Here is a 23,097-nt window from a genome sequence, read left to right as displayed (position 1 = left end):
GCAGCTATCCTACTACATGCCTGCTGGACCCTGTTCCTACTAATCTATTCCAATCCATCGCTCCTACGGTAACTGCAGCAGTCACACATGTAAATAATGCTTTACTGACATCGGATACATTTCCTACCACATTCAAGCAAGCTCGGGTTACACCGCTGCTCAAGAAACCTTCCCTCCCTCAGACTCAAGTGGAGAACAATCGGCCCGTCTCTCTCCTCCTGTTTCTATCTAAGACCTTTGAAAGGGCGGTCTTCAAGCCAGACACAGAATACCTCTCACAAACAACCTCCTTGACCCAAACCGATCTGGGTTTAAATTGGCTGTGACGGAAGTTCTCAGTACTCATCCTTGGCTTATCGGCTGCATTTGACACAGTCAACCATTGCATCCTTTTGTCAATACTTTCTAGCATGGGCATCACAGGGAGAGCACACTCCTGGTTTGAATCATACCTCACTGGACGGTCATTCAAAGTATCCTGGCTTGAACACACTTCTGCAGTGCACCTCCTTGCCACAGGGGTTCCCCAAGGTTAGGTACTGGGACCTCTTCTCTTTGCCATATACACCACCTCGCTCGGCCAGATCATCCGATCACATGGCTTCTCATACCACTGCTATGCTGACGATACCCAGCTCTATCTGTCTTTCCCACCTGACAACCACACGGTCTCAGTGCGAATCTCAGACTGTCTCTCTGACATATCAACATGGATGAAAGTCCATTACCTGCAACTAAACCTCTCTAAAACTGAACCGTTTGTCTTCCCAGACAAACCAACTATACACCACAGCATCTGCATCCAAACTGAATCCCTATCTCTTGCTCCATCAAAGGTAGCTAGAAACTTGGGTGTCATGATTGATGACCACCAGACCTTTAAAGATCATGTTGCCTCTGTTGCTCGATCGTGCCGCTCCGTATTCTTAAAGATCATGCCGTACCTAACCGAACACGCCACCCAGCTCCTGGTGCAGTCTATGGTCATCTCCCACCTTGACTACTGCAACGCCCTCCTAACTGGTCTGCCAGCCTGTGCTGTGAAACATCTGCAGATGGTCCAGAACGCTGCAGCGCATCTGGTCTTCAATCAGCCTAAAAGAGCACACGTCACCCCTCTGTTCGTTGAGTTCCACTCGCTATCCTTAGCCGCCCACATCAAATTCAAGTCACTGATGTTAGCCTACAAATGACCTACCAAGAGCTTCAAGAACAGGGGCGTCCCTGTTTAACTTCAAAAAACTCTTGAAGACCAAGCTCTTCAGAGAACATCTCTTACCCTAGCACTTACCCTGCACTTCCCTACCCCCTCTACTGCACTTTCTCTTTCTGTACTTCCCTCTATGCCTTCACTCTATCTCTACACTGTCACCTGTGACAGAGCCTGATGAGTGGTATTACTTCTATGTAGCTTATTGTTAGCTTTGAGGTTAGCTGTAATGTTAAATCCCGATTTGTAAGTCGCTTTGGATTAAAGCGTCTGCCAAATGCATAAACATAAACATAACATAAATACACGGATAATTTTTTTGAGCATCACTTTTGGAACAGTATGTTTCAAATTTAAATAAATGAAAGAAAGCTGTTCCAGAGACCTCCTTGGATGTATGTGCAGCAAAGATAGGTCCAGGTCAAGAAAGACCCTATGGTTCCTCACAGTAGTACTAGATGCTAATGTGATGATGTGCAAAGTAACTATATGGTTTCATCATGAATATCTGATATTTTAGATCTAAAAACAATCACCTCTTACTGGATTAGAAGTAGAATATTACTGTAAATCCATGCCTTTATGTTTCCAGGACAAGTCTGTAACTGATCCGGTTTCATTGATAACTAGAGCTTGGTATCATCAGCATAAAACTGGAAATGTATGTAATGTTTTCTTATAATGTTGCCTAAAAGAGCATGTATCACGAGTCAAAGTCCAAAACCCTGTGGAAAACCTAATTAACTCAGGTTTGTGTGGAGGACGTATCATTTACAGGCACAAACTGGATTCTGTTTCATAAATATGACCTAAACCAATGCAGTACCCTTGGTTATGACTAGATTTTCAAGTCTAGTATAGGCTTTTACACAATGGTTAAATAACACTGAATATAAAGACCTATGGTCAGTAATAAGATTTGTTTAAACTAATGATATAGAGGACAAAGATCTAATATTTAGAACTCCATATTTGATTATATAAGGTGGTTTCCATTGTTGAGATTGTGGGAGGAGGCAAGGTTGATTATTGCAAGGTCTTGACAGATTTTGAATTACTAAAACAGCACCTAAATGCTTTGCAACTGCTCCGTGTATGCCAATGCAATTGTCTCTTTGAGATCACCGGTATATTGTAGGACTGCATATTGGCAATCATTATCTTAGAATTGGATCTGTTTAGGTGAATGCCATTAATATTAAAATGATGCCAGCAATTCCAGGAGAGGTTGAATTTGTTCATGTAACCCATGATATAAGATTTACAGGTAGGCTGAGGTCAAGTATGCAAGCAAAGAAATTGGCTGAAACAACCAATGAGGCAACTAACCATAGGAATGAAATATTTTAAAAGTTGAATAACGTCCGAATTGGTCAGCTCAGACTGTTAAAGGACAGTGTAGTTGGTTCACACGTGGACAACAATAACTCTTGTAATAGAAGATAGCAGAGAATTTAAGAGTTTGTGTTGCCAGGCAAACAGTGTGTAGTTGAGTCAGGAGACCGACTTGATTTGGCATGGAGGCAGCGACACTTCCATCCAAGTCCACACTGTATTAGGCAAAGTCGAGCCCGGCAGTACAGGAACCACTGTGCCCAAATCCATGGCTCCTGGAGGAGTAGTCCGGCTGGACAGCAGGGGCTCAAATTTAAGCTGTTCAGGCCGTCAATTTTCAAGGGCTTCTAGACGCTAAAGAAGTGGTGGCAGTGACAGAAACGTTAGCCTGTGAGAGCCAGGAGGACTTGGATTGGGCAAAGGTGATGGACATGAAGCCACCAGTAATTTTTTCTTTGTCCTGGATTTTGTCCTCCAATTGAAGAAAATTTTCTTCCAGTTGCCAGTAAAACAAACTGCGGTTCTTTGGTTCAGCTGAACATACTGCCATACTCTTTCCCACATTAGCCCCCATGTTGTCTCTCCTAACTGTGATACACTTCTGAAACTCTCACTCTCTTCTAAAACATTCACTTTAAAGCATCACCACTCTAATTTGTCTCATGCTATCCACTGTTCTTAACAGCATAGCCATAGTTTCGAATGACCACTGAGCACAATTCCTATCAATTACACAAATCAATAAAAAACAGATCGTTTTATACCCATGTGACCCAGCCCATATCTTTCTCCCAACATCCACCTTAAAAAGCTGCTGACTCATGATAGCTCTAAAAACAAAAACAAAGTGTGTTGTAGGAAATAAATATGGAGTTCTTTTACTTGGCCGGGCTTAACATTTCTTCTTCTCTAGTTACAAACCTTGATGTTGTTTTGAAAGAGCCTTCTCTGATATAGCAAAAAGAGCAATCAACTGACAATGACATATCATAGTGCATGACATATCATAGTGCATGTAGTGACATTGATTAATTATAATGAGGAGAGTGAAATCAGAGGAGTAGACACAGTCTAGTGATCTGCTAAACACACTACATGATACATTTGCACACACCTTCTGAGCCCAACAACAAACCTCATGAAAACCTCAAATGACACCATGGATGTGTGAATCTCCACAGAGACAATGTGTACAGTTATGTGTTAAATGATCATCCCCATGTTTTGCTATCTAAGAGTTCAAGAAAACAGTACCATATCAGTACAGTCAGTAAGTAGGACATATTAAAAATTGAAAATCAAATGTTTATCTGTCGAAGTGACAATTATTATTACTGATGACAAAACATTTGATAAGGTTTGTCACAAAGGTAGTGAGGAGCTCATGCCTCACAAGGCCTTTATATAAATTTACATGTCACTTTTAAAGGGGGTTATTTCTGGTAGCAAGACAAATAAAATTGTAATGCTGCTAAAGGTTCAATAACTGGCTTATCAAGGTATGGATGATATTTAGTTGCTTAAGATACTAAACAGCTTTCTTTTTCCTGAAAGACAGGGGTTCATATGCGTCACTGACGACCCAGAAGAAACAGTATGTTCCCATACTTTCTGTCAAGAATAGAATACGGTGTTTCAAGGGTTGCCATGCTTCAAAGACAAATATTTGTATGACGCTGGGACAGGCACAAGCTGGCATATTGCATTGTAGGTAATAGAGCCAGGATGTGGGGACTACACGTGAAATTCCTTAGAAGAGTTGTGGATCACAGAAGTTTGTGAAGTGCATTTGTCAGAGCTGTGAGGAGGACACAAATACACAGACAAACTTACCTTGATTTTATGCGGGTTTCTCCAGTGCTCTTTGAGTACACTTTCCACTGTCATGTTGCTAGGGAGAATCACCACTTCGTTGTTACCCTCTCTGCATGTCAGCTCACACTCCTCACCTGTGTGTGTGTGTATGTGAGACAGAAAGATAAAACAAATGAAAGTATGCACAAACCACACCCAGAACAAAGATATTTCAATATTTCCCCCTTCCCTGTCATTTTTAGACAAACATGACATTGCAAGATATTGAAAAAGGCTTTCAAAACTTTGGTTTTGTTGACTCTCATTGGGAACAAAAAATACCTATACGTAAACAATAAATACTACAACAAAGAACAGTGAGTGAACAGTGAAAACTAATAGAAGAATTAACACAAGCTGTTTGTAATATCAAAGAAAAAATGCAATCCCTGCAATTATATTGGACAAGTGTAAAAGGAAATGTAAAAAAAATGTATAAAGTGAATTAGCGCATACAGACCTATGCCGTGTCCTCGCTTGCATGAGTACTGTAGGCTATAATGGAGGTTTTGAGGTAAAGAACACTGGCCTTTGCTGTGTGGGCATAGGCGGAATGACCCTGTCCAATTTCCATCCTTCCTACAGCGGATTGCATTGGACCCTGCACCCTGAAAATAACATATATTGACAGACAAATAATTATACACACACTGGTGCACAACTACTGCCAAGCCAAGGACATTGAGATGGCATCACATTGCATATGAAGAAATACAATACAATTTTTATCAGAGATCCAGCCCACAATGCCTGGGAGGCAGAACAGATTAAAAGGTGTATACATTTCAAAAGTCTGTGGCAGCAGAGCTATTCTGGAAATCAATAACAATCTAATTAGCATGGCGTCAAATTGAGTAGGGCTAAGGGAGACAGGGAGAAAAACAGACATAGTGAAGGCAGTATCGGAGTATCAGATAAAAGTGTATTTAGAGTAATATAACTTTTCACACAATTTACTGATCCATCATGTTATGGTAAAATAATGGGATAGTATGGGAAATAATAAAAAAAAATAAAATAATATACAAGATACGTACCCAAGATATTACATGTTTTGTGTTATCAATTTGATTTGAATTGTTAATACAAATCCACTTTTGCATTTCCGGCCGGCAACACATAAGAAAGTAAAAAAAATTGTCTCTGGGTTCATTTTGGGTTCGTAATGAGGCTACGAAAATCTCATTACTATCTTTTGAAAAATAAAAGAAGCAAAATGCATGACAGACATGGAGGATGACACATGGGCAGAGGATCTCCAATTTTTTTAAAAGCAAGAAAATCATTGAAACGTTTGAAAAATAGTATCTTCGATGAAAGAATGGAAGATATTTACATCCTTCGCCCTCTACAGGGTGTAATATCATTAATTGACTCAAGAAATCTGGAGGACTTTTAGTGTGCAGAGGAGAAAGGGTGCAAGCCAAAGCTGGACACCTGTCACCCCCAATCCCTGAGATGACACTGCTTCAAGGTAAAGACCCCACATAGGCAAGAGATCGATGTGAGAAGTTATATTCACAAATACCAATTCATAAATTAAAACTTTACGATGTGAAAAAATTGATGTAATGATTTTTTTTTCTTTAGAGAATTGACAAGGTGTGCTATCCCACACAGAAGAAATGCTTCATCACTTGAAGTCAAGCCTCAATGCCAGAATGCCTTGTAAGTGACTGACAGAATAGCAATATTACAAAATGGTAAAAGCTTTACTGTCCCAGCTGCTGTAAAATGTGTTGTAAAGCTGAAAGTATATTAACAAATTAAATGAAGTTGACCAGGAAACACAACATTTATTGGGTTTTTACTGTCTGCAATGAAAAACATGATATGTAAGAATCACTCAAATTTTTATTTGTATTTTCCACACCGCCCTAATTTTTTCGGAATTGGGCTTGAAAGATATTCTACAAAACTATGGTTTCTTAATCAACACATTAACAGTATGTAATCTAACACAATCTGCTTGGTAAATCAAAGTCCCAAAAAGGGAATAAAAATTATGGGTAAAAGAGAGAAAAGAAGGAAATTTTACTTTTTTACGTGACAAAAAAAAAAATAAAAGAATTTTGGTCGAGCAAGAATAAAAAGAGAGGAAAGAGATGGACAGACCTGCTTGCATGGAGCGTGCAGCAGCCTCACCGTATGGGCAGAGCCTCCTGTGGCACCGATAGCCGTATTACCAGCGGGATCAGAGCAGTTGAGTCGGCAGACACTGTCGAAGCGGAAACCATCAGTGCAGTGGTAGGAGCCATGAAAGACGGGCGGTGGAGAATCACAAGTCACCGGCTCGCATGCCCCCTCCAGCCAGGAGCCATCTTCTGTGCACTGGCGCTTAAACGCACGTCTAAAGGGAACGGAAATCAAGTTAATGAATCATAGGCCTTACTTTCTGACGGAAAAAAGTTTCTTTAGAACAAACGAAACAAGTCAATAACTTTTCCTTTTCTTTTCTTACCTCTTGGGTTTTTTGGTAACATGGTAGCCTGGCTTGCACTTGTATTTACAGAGTGTCCCGACTTTAAGGCCTGTCTCATTGCAACGCTTTGTCTGCAGCACAGCATTGGGTACGGGAGGAGGGGCTGGGCAACGAAGCTCACAAAGAGCTTCTGGGAAGGACCAAAGACCATCTTCTAGGCAGGTAAGAGTGTTGTTTGTACCTAGGGAGACAAAAGATAAAGATGGAGCCCCATCTAACGAAATGTTTTGCTGTTATTTCTAGATTGGTTAGTTTAAGAAAATTAAAATACATAGTTATGGTCACAAATGAAGAATTACATGTTTAAGGTATAGTTATAATTGTGGTTTGGCATTATGTCACACAAACACAGCTAAAACGTAGACATAACACAATTTTAGAGTATTTTGACGCGATAATAGTTAATTTACCTGTGGACAAATTCAGCTATTCCACAATCTGAGTTGACACCGAGCTAAATGGATATTGCGCTTTTAGTCTATGCATCTCACCTATGAGCTGGGCAGGATCTCGGCACTGAAAAGTGCTCTTCTTGCCGTAGGTAGTGCCCTCTGGGAAACTGAAATGGGCTGGATGTACATGGTATTTGTCTGGTAGACCACAGTCCACAGGCTCACATGATACCAGTTTGTTCCACTTCCCATTTGCACAGGTCATAGTCAATGAAGAACCAGACTGAAAAAAAATATATTTAGCAAAGACGGAGTTAGATGAAAATATCTGGACTGATCACAGATCTATTTTGGTGTATACTATATGTATGAAATTACACAAGCTTTAATGTGAACACTGGTGTGTCCGATTGGTGTGCCACACACATCCTATTTATGTTTACCTCACTAAAAATTACTACAGCAATTCGGCACTCCAATCAGCATGTAACAAAGCTTGATGGTGCTTAGCTCACTGAATGTCAGTAAGCCTCACAGGCGACTCAGGAGCTCAAGTAACTGCTGATAGGATTTGTAAGGTCAGGTCATGTCATACAGACAACCGATATCCAACAACTGCACGATCAGCTCTGACTGAAAACAGATTGACTTCGGAGGGACTATGACAGCATTGACAAACACGCACACGCACTCAAAGAGAGAGAATCCTCAATAACTGAAGTACCAAGCTTGGTGGATTTAACCATTATCTATGATTTACCTGCTCTGAGTTTTTGTGTGGTCATGATAGAGAGCACTTACATTCATACGTAAGCTTAAATTATCCTACAATGTTGTACTTGCAACAAAAAAATACTATTCAGTAATTTATAAACATTAATTGTTACTCATGGGAAATGGCTGAATGAACCATATTACTAAGTTTGTAAATGAAATTGATAAGCTTTTCATAAACGCAGTAGAAAAGCATACAGAAAGCACATCTATTGCCAAACCTAATGTTCTACGTTTCTATTCTGAAGAAAACCGTGCAAATACACAACACAATTTAAAGGGTTGCTTCTCGACCCCTACTCCACTTCTCCACTACTTTTCATGAATTTCAGCTGGTCGCCATAGATAGAGCAGGAATATATATGGTAACTTATCCAGAGCATTTATTTTTTCAGTGCAAGCTTCTGCAAATCTAAACAGCCTCCGTAACATTTGCAGGCCTGCAGCGTGCATCCTGTGTGACTGGGCTCTTACATGTTGTTGGAATGCGATAGGAAACTGGAGAAGCCAGAGGAAATCTACACACGGGGAGAACATGCAGAATCCACAAGAAACTCTGGCAAGGAGTCAAACCCAGGAGTGGTAACACCACTCTGCTACGACAAACAAAGACAAGTTCAAATCTGCAGCACAATATACTGTAGGTTTCCTCTGATTAATTGCTTTTCCCACCGCAGTATATAAAAGATCTGCCTGAAAATTTTAAATGCCACATGTTTTCCATTACTTGTGTGCACTGATATACTTATACACACAATTAAATTGAACTGCTCCTTATCATGAATGGTGGGAATATTGTCCACAGAAAATAATACTAAGGATAACGTTTCCTGGTATATGAGATATTTCCAGGACATTACAATTCAAAAGGACAATCTTTTATTTCACCTGACAAAATGTCCTAATCTGAGGATTACTTCCGATTAGAAATTGCTCTGATTCCTGTAAATTTTTTGGCTTCAAGTGTAATATTTGCAAAGATGAGACCAAAATGGGGAGTCACTGTATCATCCAAACCTCAACTGTTTTCATCCCCTTCCATTAAATTGCACCGTGTAATGCAACAGGAATGTTCATATTGATAGCTGAGCCAAGAAATCTCACAACAAAGCTGTTAAAGCTCAATCATTTTGACTTTTCCTTCTTTGAATAAAAAAAAAAGGAAAAAAATGGAAACCTGTGTTTTCACCATCAATTACATTACATGGCTGTTTGGGTAGACTTTAATTACACACATCGTTTCAAGGAGAAGCCAAACTTTAAGGTTGCACAAGCTGGACTCACTTAACATTACATATCTATTGCTTCATAACCTTCTTTCTCTTCCCGTGTATAACAATCTTTCATCTTGATCCCATTATATGATACTGAATAACAGTATCATGTTCCCTCAAAATAAATAAGCTCCTTTCATATTTGGATACTCTACAAAGTACCATATGTATTGCATGTGAATGCCTTCTGAAAAATAGCTGGGTGAAGAGTTGAATGAGTCAGTCATGATGGGAGGTTGTGAGCAAAGTCTCCATGAAATAAATGCATATTTAGTGTTCAAGTACTGACTTTAAATAATGCCCATATCAAAGTGCAATTGTGAAATTGTGTATGTGTGGATGAAGATACATACTCGAATATGATCGTGCAAAACTGCTGTCAAGAGAATGTACATAAAGCACATGAATATGCGTGAGCATGCGAACACAAAGACTGTACATTTCAAATGCTAGATATACAGAGCCTTTTTTTTCAACATGTGTTTTTGCCTCATAACTCAATTCAAATTGGTGAGAAAGCGTTCACTCCACAAAAAGTAAGTCACGAAAACATTTCAGTTAGAAGTTTGCTGAAAATGTATTGAAAACTTCCTCACTGTGATCAGTTTTCACCTTCTTTGCTTACATTTTCCTTTAGCCGTGTTGAGAGTTTGATTGGAGTGCAGCAGTGGAGCAATGAATTGAATGGAATTATTAGTCAGGAAGATTACAAACCAGTGAAAAATATAAACTCCTGTGTATTTCTCCAAAAGATAGTATTGTTGCAACCCAGGGATAGAAATTTGAACCTGTATATGAGATGGCAATGAATCTCTAGTCTGTTTTGTGACATGACAGAAACGGGGACCCATCACTGGTAAAATGTGTAAACCCTATGCACGTCACAGCTAACATAACCATAACATAAAAATTTGAATCGCTTGATTACAATTCGGAACTTTAGCATGGGAAACAGACCAATGCCTGCATGTAAAATGTATACATCATGAGGTAGAGAGACAGTACAATTTGTCGAGCATCAGCACAGAACATGGCTAATGTTGTGACCATGGCGTTACATGTTTAGCCTGAACTGTGAAACTGCAGCAGGTTACCCTTTAAATCAACATAGCTATCATGCATTCTTTCACAAGATTAATTTGGTCTCAAGTCATAATAGCAACCGTAAAAGAGGCTCCCTGTAAATCATTGTTATCAAATGTAACCGAGGAGGATTTCAGGGAAATGTTGTAAAACTGTTTCTCAAGTTTTGAGTGATCCCAAAAGGACAGTGATGTTTATAATTGAGAAAAAGAAGACGTTTGGAACGACTGAGCTCTCCCTCAAGTTGGCCAAATCAAGTAGCTGAGCAAACATCCCCCTGTTCAGTCAAATCGCTGGCGTATGAAGCTGACAGAGGCCCATCGAAAAAGACTCGAGGCTATAGTTGCTGGCAGTTGGACTTTGAGAAATTACTGTTTTTCTGTTTGTTCGACGAATCATTCAAAAACTCATGCACATGGCATTTTTGTCCTCCGCCAGAGGTGGGACTCAAAAAGATTGATGTCAATCTGAATCCACATCTGGATCCTGCATTTTTTTTTTTTTTTTAATTCAATCTTGGCGTAGGTGTGCAGTCTAATTATTTCTTATTTGCGGTTGATGGAGAAAACGAGTTTAATCAATTCAAAACAAATCTGAATAATATGTCAAATAAAAAAACAATTCAAGGGAACTGAATTCTTTTTAAAGTTGTGTTCATGTGTAGAACAGTTATGTGAACTTGTTGGAATTTCTCTTCCTTTTAAAACAGCTAAAAATGATTGTTTCTCTTCCAGCAGCAATTTTAACAACCTTTGGCTCCTATGCCTAATTCAAGCCAGACAAACTAGCAGACAAATCAAATAAAGGTCCAACATCCTCTTCCCTCATCAAGGAAGTTTTCTTTAGCTTGGATATCACATAAATAAGAAATGTACACAAGAAATATGTTAAATTAATTGCACACAGTCACATTGATTGGAAGGCTTATACAACGATGCTGAGTAAATTTTTATCCCTGTCTAGTATGTACTTAAAAGCCCCTGCATTACAGTTTCTTGGGAGAAAATACCTTAGTACGAAACAAAGGTTCCATTTGGCTAACTTCAAACATTATTCTGGAAAAGAAAGTGCTCTGAACAGTAGCATGTTACTGAGAATCTAACAATATCCAGGAGGAGACGTGCTTCCAAGTATGTCTGTGCAGATTCTCAGTTATCCAGGGCATGGTAATCCTAAGTGCTTTAAGAGAAAACAACTCCCAAGAAGCATAAATTTCTTTCTCTCTCTCTCTCTCTCTCTCCCTCTCTCTCTCTCTCTCTCTCTCTCTAAAAGTTGTATCACACCCCTGTCCAACTCGTAATAGCCCTCTATGGTACAAGCAATATAATCGTCAAAAATTGACTTTAGGCACAACGTGATAGTGATGAGGGGCTATTATTCATCTGTGTTGTTCTCTCCCTCTGTATGTTGTGTGAAGTACTTTTTAATAGTACTGTCTTACCTCCAGTGGATAGCGATCATAGTGCTCTAAAGTTAGGAAAATCTGGGAGGAATTCTGACAGGGCAGCCAAGCCAACAACTACTCAAAACAGGATGATAGAGGAGCAAATTATCCCAATTCTGCTTGTCTCATCCCATAACACCAACTACCAGACAGCAGAAATATTAATGAAAAGCCCGGGGAAGCGCAAACACATACCATCTTTTTAAATCGTTGCAAAGTAATGCCTAACAGAAAGCTATCCAACAACTACAGACAGATTAAGCTGATGAGCTGCAGATGTTGCCCAGCCACTGTGCATGCAATGATGCATAGCACGATGAAGGTAAATAACTCTATGATGCAAAAATGACAAATATATATACATATATTTGTCATATATAAATATAAATATATACCGTTCTCTCAAACTGCTGTGACATTTTCGAGGTTTGAATTGTCTTAAATGAATTAAAATCACTCTTCCGTCGCCCTGTTCTGAGTAGCTATTAGCTTAGCTCCCCTGTCAAAATTATTTCTCTGAAGCCGCTTTCACTCACTCACTGGAGTCCTGAAGGTTGTAGAGATGTTCTGCATAATGCAAATTTCTTCAACATTTCTTGCAGAGATTTTCCACTTAGCCTCCAATTCAAATCTAAACAAAGGTTTCCACACACAACTCTCTTTCATTTCCAGCAGGGAAAATGCATCAGCAACGATGAGGATCCTGCTCTGATGTGCTCTGTTCAGTCCAGTGTTCATGTGTGAAAACGACTCCAGAGTGCTCTGACCGCTGTCTACAACAGGCTGGACGATGACTCCTCATAAATATTTCCCACAACCCGAACTTTGAAAAATATAGAAAACTAAATATTGCTTGAATAATGTGGGCGTGGTCAATGCTGTGGAAAAATTGTACAAGCAAGTAGTGACTACTGTTTTTTGGATTGACTGATTGATAAACTAACTGGAACATAGAAGTGCACAGCAACATGTTTTCCAACTAAGTTATGCCTAATATAATTGAGGGGAAACAACAGAGATAAACATTAGTTATTTGAAATAGAATTGAGTTTATTTTTGTTGGACACTATTATTCATAGTAATAAGCTAATTTACAAAATTGGCTATTACCTATTATCTATTAGAAGAAGGACCAAACCTAACACTTTTCTTTAGCGTCACTTATTAACCTGCCATTTGTCTAGATCTCCTCCTGGTAAAACATCCAGGAGATGTATGATAATCTGTGTAGGCACAGGTAAAACATTATGAACACAGACTGATGTACCTCAGCTATCCAAAAAGTGCTTCACCGAGAACATAGTGCCCCCTACTCTATCAAAGAATTATCATTTTGAGTGACAGAAAACTGGAATATACACAGATCCCTGCAATGTCAAAAAATTAGAAACCCATTAAGTGATTAAAAAAATTTAAAAACACCAAATCAAAGGCGCTCCTCTGGGTTCAGCGGCATATTTTAACAATGATAAATTGAAAGCAATATGAAATTATTAAACCAGCCATAACATCTTAAAATACAATACAGGCTAGAAACAGTTTTTTAGGTCTGTACTGTTCTGTTTCATGCTAGACTGTGCTCAAGTCTATAGAGTTTGTAAAAGAAAAACCCTGTGGGAGAAAGATGTCACTTGATCAGTCCCAGCACTCAGTGTTCCCGTAGCACTTCAAACGAGCGAGATAGATAGGGGTAAACGGATAGCACGAAACACACATATACAAATCAAGCATGTGAGTGGAAAAGATTTGTTTTGAAGATAGCATCTAAGAAGGTGGTGTTCCCAGAACTTTGACATCAGTGAAACAAGAATGTAATTGGCTAATGAAAGGAAAACAAGATTGTGCTTCATGCTGCACTTTTCAACCTTAGTTTGTCTGTGAGGACTAGTATGACTGAAAAGAAAGTACGATACAAATAAAAAGATGCACACTGAGGGAAGAAAAGGAATCTGTTTTTGCAATGTTTTTTCTCTTATATGTTTAATTATCTTAACATTTCCACTCCATAATTTCAGTCTTAGGCTGCCATTGTTGTTGTTTATTGTTCCTGCTGTGAAGTAAACGTGAATTCTATTTGAGTTGGGGGGTTATTTGCCTGATTCGTGCAGCTGTGTTTATGCAGACTTCCCTTGTTTTCTGAAATTTCGATAGCAGTCATGGCATTTGGTGTCAACCTTCTCATACAACATGTAAAATCATTGGGCTCTTTTAGTGGATGAGTTGCGAGATGGCAGCCAAAATATAAGATCTACTTTAATGATCTTTGAAATAATAAAAAAAAAATATTGAATGTGTTTTAATAACATCTTGCAGTCGCATAGTTAAACATCGTAATATTAAGGCCTACACGACACGTAAATCAGGATAACCTTTAGATTTCATGTAATAAGCTGCAATCATATGACTATGACATGCCAGGATGTCACACTCCAACTAAACAACAAAAAAGACTTCAACTCACATAAAATTGACCTAAAATAGTACTTGGTACTTAAATAGTGTACCAGTGTAGAAAGCTTGAAATGCTTGCCTTGATACAATGCCAAGGTAACAAAGAAAATATACAGTAAGAAAGGCCACATCTTCAATAATTCAATTTAGTGTAAAATAATGAATTACACGTCCAGATATGGATGTAATTCTTCCAAAACAACTGCAACATGATAATTTGATGCCAGTGAGACTGACCACATGCCCTCTGGTTCAGCAAAAGGATGAAATAAAGTTATTCATAAGTAACAAGTCCTCTAAATACCTTTGAACTGTCAGTCATAATTTGTGGCAAACATTCGAAGTCCAAAAAAAAGATCGTATTTGGCTTAGCTCCACTTCCTTTTCTGTTCTGTCCTGTCTCCCTTTGCACCATATTTTCTGTGCTTGCCTGCGTCTCCCTCTCTGAATAGCATAATTTATCACTAAATGAACTGACATTGATTAATAGCCAGACGCCGGACTGTCAATCAAAATCTAATGCAATTAAAAGTCCATTGAGACTTAAAGGAAATCTAGTATATGTAATATGCTACTATATATAATATAGTATACATAATATATAATTATGTATGATTGTTGGCGTTAATGTGATTCCGTACATTTACAAACACCCTTATGCTTATTTTTGTGTGCAGAAATACATGTATAAATGGAAGTATTTTTTAAAAGTAGCTCCAGAAGTGAGGGCCTCAGCACTCGACTACATGGCAAATGGCAGGAGATACTATTCACATTACTTTATTATTAAGGAATGAATCCAGGCCAATTAATTTTTGCCCTTCTTTCACCCATGGTCTTCTCTCGCTTCCCCCTGCCTCATCTCTTCATTTTTACTCTCATGCCACACCCCACACAAACAAACACACCCTTTCATTCAAAGAAAGCATTTTTTTTCCAGACATAAATACACCAAAAAAATAAGGAAAGAAAATTGCTTGTTTTCTGCGTATATTGACTCTATTAGGCAGGATTAACAGGTTTTTCTGTAGACAGATTTATTAAACCACAGAGAAGGTTAAAGCATTTATACGGCCTTTACAGCAGCTTGGTTACTCATTCAAAAGGTTTACAATATGGTGTCAATGACCCTGTTTGTTTGTTTACTTACAATGTACATATAATTATATATCATGTCTATATGTATATATGTATATATATATATATATATATATATATATATATATATATACGTATAGACATGATACATCTTGAGCTTTACTGTTTGTACGCCGTATCTATATTGAAGCATTTAATGTGCACCATTTAGTGGTAGCATATCATTGCCCTTTAACAGAGAATTCGTTGTGTGAAAAATGAGCAAGGATGGAGCGAGGGAGAGGGAGCAGACACTACGCTATGATGTCATCGTCCCAGTCGGGTAGCAATACAAAGTGACTATTTGAGATGATGGTGCAGCATGCTCAGCAAGAGACTAAACACTTTTATGTCTGCGCTGGTGGAGAATGAGAATACGTGTGGGCATGTTTGTGCATTTGTGTGTGTGCGGTACTATTGTAAACGTGTACGGAGCCGGCAGGGGGAGGAGACTAAGCTGCCGCTTCTGAGTGCAGTGCTTATCTACCTGGATGCCTATGAAGTCATTCTCCCTCGAGGCTAGCCGTGCCATGCCTTGTTGTCGCAGGTGACAAAATAAATGCAGAGATGGAGAGAAGAGCAGGAAGGGAGCATGTTTGCATCTTTTCTTTATGGCTATTTCTGGGCTTGAGTTTGCATCGGTGCATGTTCATGTGTGCGTTCAGAAATTCCTGTGAATGCACGTTTCATCTGCTGCTGCAATGCTTTTGCACTCAGGAGTTTGCGTATGTGCGTTTATACTTTTTGTTCCTCTTTGTGCACTGCACTCTTTAACTGCCTTTACCTGCGTGTAGCAATGTGTGTGTGTATTTGTCTGTGTGCATGTTCACCTGGCTCTTGACGATGTCATCATCCTGGTTGACTTGCAGGACATATCCAGAGTTGCAGGAGATGGTGCAGCGGTCTCCGTTGTAGAAGTGGCGGCCAGGGCTACTGCACTTTAGCTCTGCATTGCGGATTAGGGGTTTCTGGCAGTCAATTGCTTCGCACGAATAATGTACACAACTACGAGGGGTTGGGTGTGTGTGGGCAGGTCGTGGGGGTTGGTGAAAGAAAACAAGAGTAACACAGAGAAGAGAAGAAAAAAAAACAGCTTACAACCACATTTTAAGTCACGACCAACATAAATTTTGTTAATAAAACAACATTGCAGACTTAAACGTGGAAGCAGCCACACATTTGCTCACAAACAGACAAACTACGCATTGAGTCAACCACATCCATCCATCAATGACTGCTTAACATATCAAATCAATAAACCACACAGAGAAAAGATTGCCATATGTGCACGAAAGCGGTGTCTGTGTGCACACAGCTTATGAATTAAGAGCAAGAGGATAGATTATGTGCAGACTACAATGACATAGTTTGGCCACAGCGCTAAGTTAGTAGCCTGATGGAGAAGGCATTTAATGCTCTTGGAATGCTTGGATGCCCAAGGCACCTTTTTACAACAGCCCACATTCTACAGTATAGGGTTCCCTTATGAAGCCAAGGGAGAAAGAGGGAGAGAAAGGAAACGGGGAAAGCTTTTGGGGGGCACAGAGAGAGAGAGAGGATGTAAGAAAATACAGGTCTGGAGAAACATTGTTAAACTCACTCCTGCAAGAATGGAAATTTTTCTTTTTATCCATTTGTTTTCCTACTTTTGATGCCGACACAATCTTTCAATTTCATTGCTCTCTCTCCCCAATAACTAATGACGCAAACTATCTTTGTACCTGCACTAAGTCCCTCATTTTCTACCCCTTTCCCCTCTAGCCCCCGTCCCATTAGGGCAACTCACGCTGACCACAAAACTGAGCAGGTGTCGACTGTTTGTAGAGCATATGAGTAGCAGTCCCTGACATACACTCTTTGAGGAGAAACAAGGGAAGCTTAGACGCCTCTACTGTGAACACTGGCTTTGAACAAAATCTCTCTGAGGTTTTCTGCTAATCATTCTGGAATTCATGACATAAATTACAATTAACTACCTGGAAAACTATTCTCCTCCCTTGCAATGAGAATACAATATACACAGTAGAGAAGGTATGACGACAAGAAGAGTAAAAAAAAGAGAACGGAGTGCAAATCTTGTAAATACTCCTTGTATACTAACCGACATCAATAAAACAGTTCTTAATGCAGAAAAAGGTGATGACTGAGTAGAAAGAAGTACTGTTGAAATAAAAAAAATTGTGTAAAAAAAAATGAGACAAAGAAACATACATGTGCATATGCTTGCCGACAAGCATGGAACATAAAACTGAGTCATGTTAATAGATCCTGTTGTTAACAGCTCGGGGAAAAAAGGGATGTGGTGTTTAGTGGAGGCATAAGCATTACGGGAAATATGCCGCACAGCCCAGGAGAATGAGAGGAGGAAAGTGAGAGCTGGAGGCACAAAAAGGGGAAAGTAAGGAGTAGAAGAAGGCAGTTAAGGGAAAAGAGGGATGACGCAAAAGTTAAGGATGAGAGGACAGCATGGGATAATGGCTGAGTTGGACCATAGGTGAACCATATGGGAAATGTGGATAAGTAAGGAGAGCAAATGGGAATAAGGAAAAAGTAAAGATCAAGTAAAGTAAAAAGGAGAGACGAGTAATTTGGGAAGTGAACGACAAAGGCAGGAAATGATTGAAGCTGATCAAGGAAAAGAACCAAATCAATGACATCAGGGGACAGGAAAGGGAGCTTAGATTCATGACTGGTTTCATTTTGTAAGGACACTTAATAGTAGTGGATCACAATACTGCTAAACATTACTCATTCTTAAGACAGGTTGGCATGCGGGTGACTTGCCATCATATATGCATAATGGTGTTCAGAAACTCTTTTCACACAAGATTAAGTGGAAAGACTTTGAAAGAAAGAAGAAAAGTCAGCAAGAACTCTTTGAGAAAGCATCTATGTATGAGTGTGCAGTAACAGAGTCCTGGCTGGGGCAGATGCCAAGCATTTTTTATCTATTAATTAAGGTGCTATTGGATGCCTCACTGGCACACAAAAAGCCACAAACAGCTCTATCTCTCCGCACAGAACCACAGACCATCCATTTTTTGTGCATCAAGGTGTTTAATAGTGTATTACTTGTTGAAAGTTGTGGGAGCATCATTCCTATGAAGCATCTCATGCATGACAGCTGTGTTGAAATTGGTAAATTGAGACTGTGTGTCTGGTGAGTGTTTGTGTGTGTGTTCGTGTGTGTGTGTGTCTGTGTGTTTGTGTGTGTGGTCTGCTTTTGGTTGGTTTTGGAGGAATGACTTGGCATTATATGATCTGCAGTTTAAATTAAAGGAAGAAGACACTCAAAATGGTAAATTAATGGCTAAATTGGTAATAAATGTTTGGGTGGTTTTGCCAGCAGCCCCTTGACTTCAATAAAAGTTAATAGCTTTTAACTTAAAGGTAATCATCTTCATTTTCCTCATTTCCTTCAGATGCTGTGCTTCCAGCTGTTATAAATCATTTTGTAACACACTGTGAAATGTGCACAAAAGTAATATTGCTATAGGCAAGGAGTAATCTGTGTTAGCTAGAAGTCACAAAGAGTGGTAGAAACGTGTTCATTTGGTTGAATTTTTTTCAATGAAAAAAGTTATTTCTATGTTTAGTGAACTTTGTCCGAACTCAAGTTGTGGTTTATAAACAAGATTTAGTGCTGGAGGCAGTGCAACAGCTCTATTGTTCACAGTAGGAGCAACAGGTTGAAAGTAATTATATATTTTCTGTGAGATCATACTTGTTACCGCCATTGTTTTGCAGTTATAGCTGTAGCTTTGGGCACATTAAACAGCTAAGTGGAATCATTAATTAATGCACATCTCTTCCTGTTTTTAAAACAGACACAAGTCTTAGCATGTCTAATTTCTTCTGCTTTTCTTCTGTGTATACAAAGTCAGTCCAAAGCAATCAAAAGTTCAAAAGTTCCCAGTTCAATTCAATTGTCACTTCTGTGGCAGTGGTTGAATTGCCTACAACATGTCTATTCATCTTGGTAGAGGAATGTTGCTGATGTTTGGTTATCCTGACAGACGTCCAGACTGAAATGAATATCTATGACGAATTTGGGATTATGAATTATATGAATAAAGCTGAAAGGAAAATACTGATCTTCAAAATGAGGTTTTGCAGATAAAGTAGAATTTGCTGGTCCCCACCTGTGTCCTATGTGTGTTTACTCCTGTCTATTATGTTCTTCTTTGTTTTTTTACCCCTATAGGGTACTTTACTCTTATTTTACTTCTGTGCTTTCAGCAATGTTTGTTCCAATTGTGATTTAATTAAATGAACCACTACATAAAACAGATTTCTTTTTTTCTTCTTCACTGATGAGGGTTGGAGTTTTACTATTAATACAACTATGCTTTTAATTTGCTGTTGCTTTTATCATCATGTCTTTTTATCATATATTTAGTTGTGGAACAAACAATTTCTTTATATGCAGATGACTACTTTGGAAAGTGTCCGCATCCATTCAGTTCTAAAAATGGGAGTGGAAATCAGGTTTGTGCATATGCACTGTTTTGGTTGAGATTTATAAAAGAGAATTATATGTATTTACAACTTTATGAATCTGGCAAAAGGAATCCTCTCAAGTGAGAGAGTGAGGATTGAGTCCCATCTTGACCACTGGTGCCCTCAAGTAACTTTACTTTGAAATGTTGCTTTTGCAGAATAAGTAAAGTGACATTAAAAAGGACATGGTAAAGTATTAAATGTGAGATGGTTGAGGTTAGGAAAATATCATGGCTTGCATTAAAACTGACCCTGTAAAAAGTATTGCATCAAAATATCCTATCCTTGGATTACTGGCTGCGGAGTCGTGCCCCCTCACTTGAGCAAAAGAAATTCATATTTTGTCTCATTTAACACAAACACAATGTTTTATGCTATGTGACTGAATGTTTTATTTATTTTTATTTTTTTTTCAAACTGGGCTGGTTAACACAGTATAAGCATCATTTGCAGCAATGTTCAGTTTTCCTACTTTCTAGCCTCACCTCTGTCCTGTGGGATTGTAGATCTCATTACTCTGGCAACCGCTTATTGTGATGGGGTCAAAAGACTGGAAGGATCGCAGGCCTATGCCGGAAATGGCCACAAGGCGAGAGGAAAACATGACCAGAATAGCCTTGGTGTGGTAGAAGGCCACAGACAGGTCATGGCTCACCGGGATCACCAAAGGGTTATTGCGGCAGCTCAGACGCCACTCACCTGTGGAGAGAATATTAGGGGCCAAAGATGCAAAGACAAAACAGAATGAGCCATGACTAAAGTGAGGGCAGTGGGGGATAGAACTAGACTTTAATGCAACCCTGAAGGTGAATGGGGAATGAACAAACATTCTGATTATGAAAGTGAATGAAGTGGGTTGAAGTTTGAAAGTATGTAAGACACTTCTCACCTAGACTATGGATACCCTCCTTGGTGTCCACCAATTGAACAGTAATATTACACTGTGTCTGGTCAATTAAGCCAGTCCCATCAGCAGCCAAGTGTACGATTACTGCTGCTGCCACCATGGGATGAGAAAAGTAGGCCTGAATGGAAAAAAACAAAAAACATATACAGCACAGGGCAATTTATTAGTAACTGATAAATCGTATCTCCAGATAATCCTTCTTAAAGTTTCCCAAATATATCAAATATCAGCCATACTCGCTGCAGTTGTAGATGTTAGTGTGTTTTTGCTTGAGTTTTCATAATTCCCATCTTACCGTATTTACCTTAGTAGCATAATGGTGTCAACGTGTTGAAATATTTTCCAATAAAATTGGAAACCTCAGTAATCCAAACATAAAATCTGATCCTATTTGATCATGAAAATTGGCTGCAAATCAAGGAAACTGTAAATAGGACTTTTTGTTTTACAGAACCACTTCTCAGCACGTGCTTGGAAAATATATGATTAGGCAATGTCACAAGAGGACACCTACACAGGCTGTAACTGACTGGATGGCCACATTTAGTCCTGGATCGTTTCAAACGCCGAGAGGGAGTGCTCATTTTGAAACTTAACCACATGTTATGAAAAAGGTTCGACAAAAATGCATTTGCTCTAATATATGCAGCAACAATGTCACCATAACACATCCACTCAAACACAGGCGGTGTGATAACACCCCGGTGTGTGGCGGAATTCCGAAATTCAAAGGGTGATTCTATGTTCTTGATGCAATGCGGCTCCAAAAAGAAAATTCTCAGCCTATAAACAACTTAAATCGCTCATGAAATGTCTTCTAACAAATTACCAAGGTGAAAGACTTGATTTCTTGATTTTCATGGAAGGGAGGCTTTAAATAGACTAACTGCCAGACTGCTAAAACAAAACATTGATTACTTAAAAAGTCAACTTCCAAGGTGCCTTATTCATGTAAACCTAATTTAGTATCACATAACAGTATAGCACATTCACATTAACCGCAATGTCCATTACACCAAAATACATTGCTCTTTTCAGGTATGACTTGAGCTGTATTTCATTGATATTGGTCTTACCTTCAGCCAGTAGGTTGAATACCCCCATGATGACAGTTCAGCCTCACTACAGGGGAACCATGCATACTGGGACACTCCATCAGATAGATCAAACACCTTGGACTGACAGGTCTAGGAAAATGCAAAAGACAGGGTTAGAAAGCTGGAATCTTTTTTTTCTGCATGATCTTTTTTTTTTTCTTGGATTAACGAGTGTAAGAAATGAGAAGAAACAAAAGTTCTTAGATGAAATGAATGAATTGCATCTTGTTATTCCTAACTTGTCTCGTAACACAGTAAACCGTACAGGATACAACGTGAAAAAGCTTAAATTTGGTTGCAATCTTGCTGTGACCCCTGCTTTTCCACAACTGCCAGCTGTTTCACGGCTGTTGGTACCGACACGCAGCTGCAGGACCGTTTGTTTGTTTGTCTTGTCAACAATCTTAGCATTGTGCGTCACAAGTTCTCTATCCCTCCTCTGTCTCTAATGTAGTGTCAATATACTATTCTTGATTTATGTTCAGAAATAATGTTTTCAACATCTCCTGACATGTTGAAGTCTGTCATGCCCCAAGTGTCCGCCAGAAGCCCTCAAAGAATATTTGTGACTCTACCAACCAACTGAATTTGTCACCTATCTGCAAAAGCACACAGGTGACCTATTCATAATAAAATGAAGATGCTCACGAAAGCCCCAGTTGACCACTTTCTCCAGTGGGAGTTGAAATGATGGCTACAGGTGGTGGGTGGAAGAAAAAAGGGAAAAAAAATCATTTAATTTAATTCATCATGGACCCACCTGTGCTAATTTAGTCTTCAACTTCCTGCTTGATAAAGACAACAATTTGCCCAATATCTGCACTTTTTGTATAGCAACTTGCCCAGAAATAAGTGTGTTGCTAAATCAAATTAAGTTTACCACTGTTGATTACAACAATAACATGTAAAGTCATCATGAAGTTTCCTCACGCGGTTTCATCTCACACTGAAAGTCATGAAATGCAATAAAAAGATGTGGCCACCACTTTCCATTCACACGCTTTATACACTCATGGGCACAGGTTCATAATCTTATGGCCACACAGTACTAACTTGTGGCTATACTATAATATTTTTTCTTCCAATGTCACAGGAAGAGCTCCATTAAAATTAGACCGAACCTTGCATACTTAATTTAAAAGGGTGATATATATGAC

At 39.0% G+C, this 23,097-nt stretch overlaps 1 protein-coding gene across 2 annotated transcripts in view; it reads right to left on the bottom strand.

The window, feature by feature from the left end:
• pappaa (pregnancy-associated plasma protein A, pappalysin 1a) overlaps nt 1-23,097 on the bottom strand; it is a 122,512-nt gene that overhangs the window by 30,901 nt on the left and 68,514 nt on the right. The window contains exons 11-19 of one of the 2 annotated variants that reach the window (XM_075455223.1): nt 21,920-22,030; nt 20,826-20,961; nt 20,422-20,635; nt 16,267-16,441; nt 7,373-7,556; nt 6,861-7,062; nt 6,515-6,749; nt 4,860-5,007; nt 4,379-4,494 (exon numbers count right to left, since the gene is read on the bottom strand). In XM_075455223.1, coding sequence (XP_075311338.1) covers nt 4,379-4,494; nt 4,860-5,007; nt 6,515-6,749; nt 6,861-7,062; nt 7,373-7,556; nt 16,267-16,441; nt 20,422-20,635; nt 20,826-20,961; nt 21,920-22,030 — 1,521 coding nt within the window. The remainder of the gene's footprint in view (nt 1-4,378; nt 4,495-4,859; nt 5,008-6,514; nt 6,750-6,860; nt 7,063-7,372; nt 7,557-16,266; nt 16,442-20,421; nt 20,636-20,825; nt 20,962-21,919; nt 22,031-23,097) is intronic. The other variant, XM_075455224.1, reaches the window with a different exon arrangement.

The sequence above is a fragment of the Odontesthes bonariensis genome, chromosome 22 (assembly GCF_027942865.1).
Source record: "Odontesthes bonariensis isolate fOdoBon6 chromosome 22, fOdoBon6.hap1, whole genome shotgun sequence".
Taxonomy (NCBI): domain Eukaryota; kingdom Metazoa; phylum Chordata; class Actinopteri; order Atheriniformes; family Atherinopsidae; genus Odontesthes; species Odontesthes bonariensis.
This window is presented reverse-complemented; position numbering and strand designations above follow the sequence as displayed.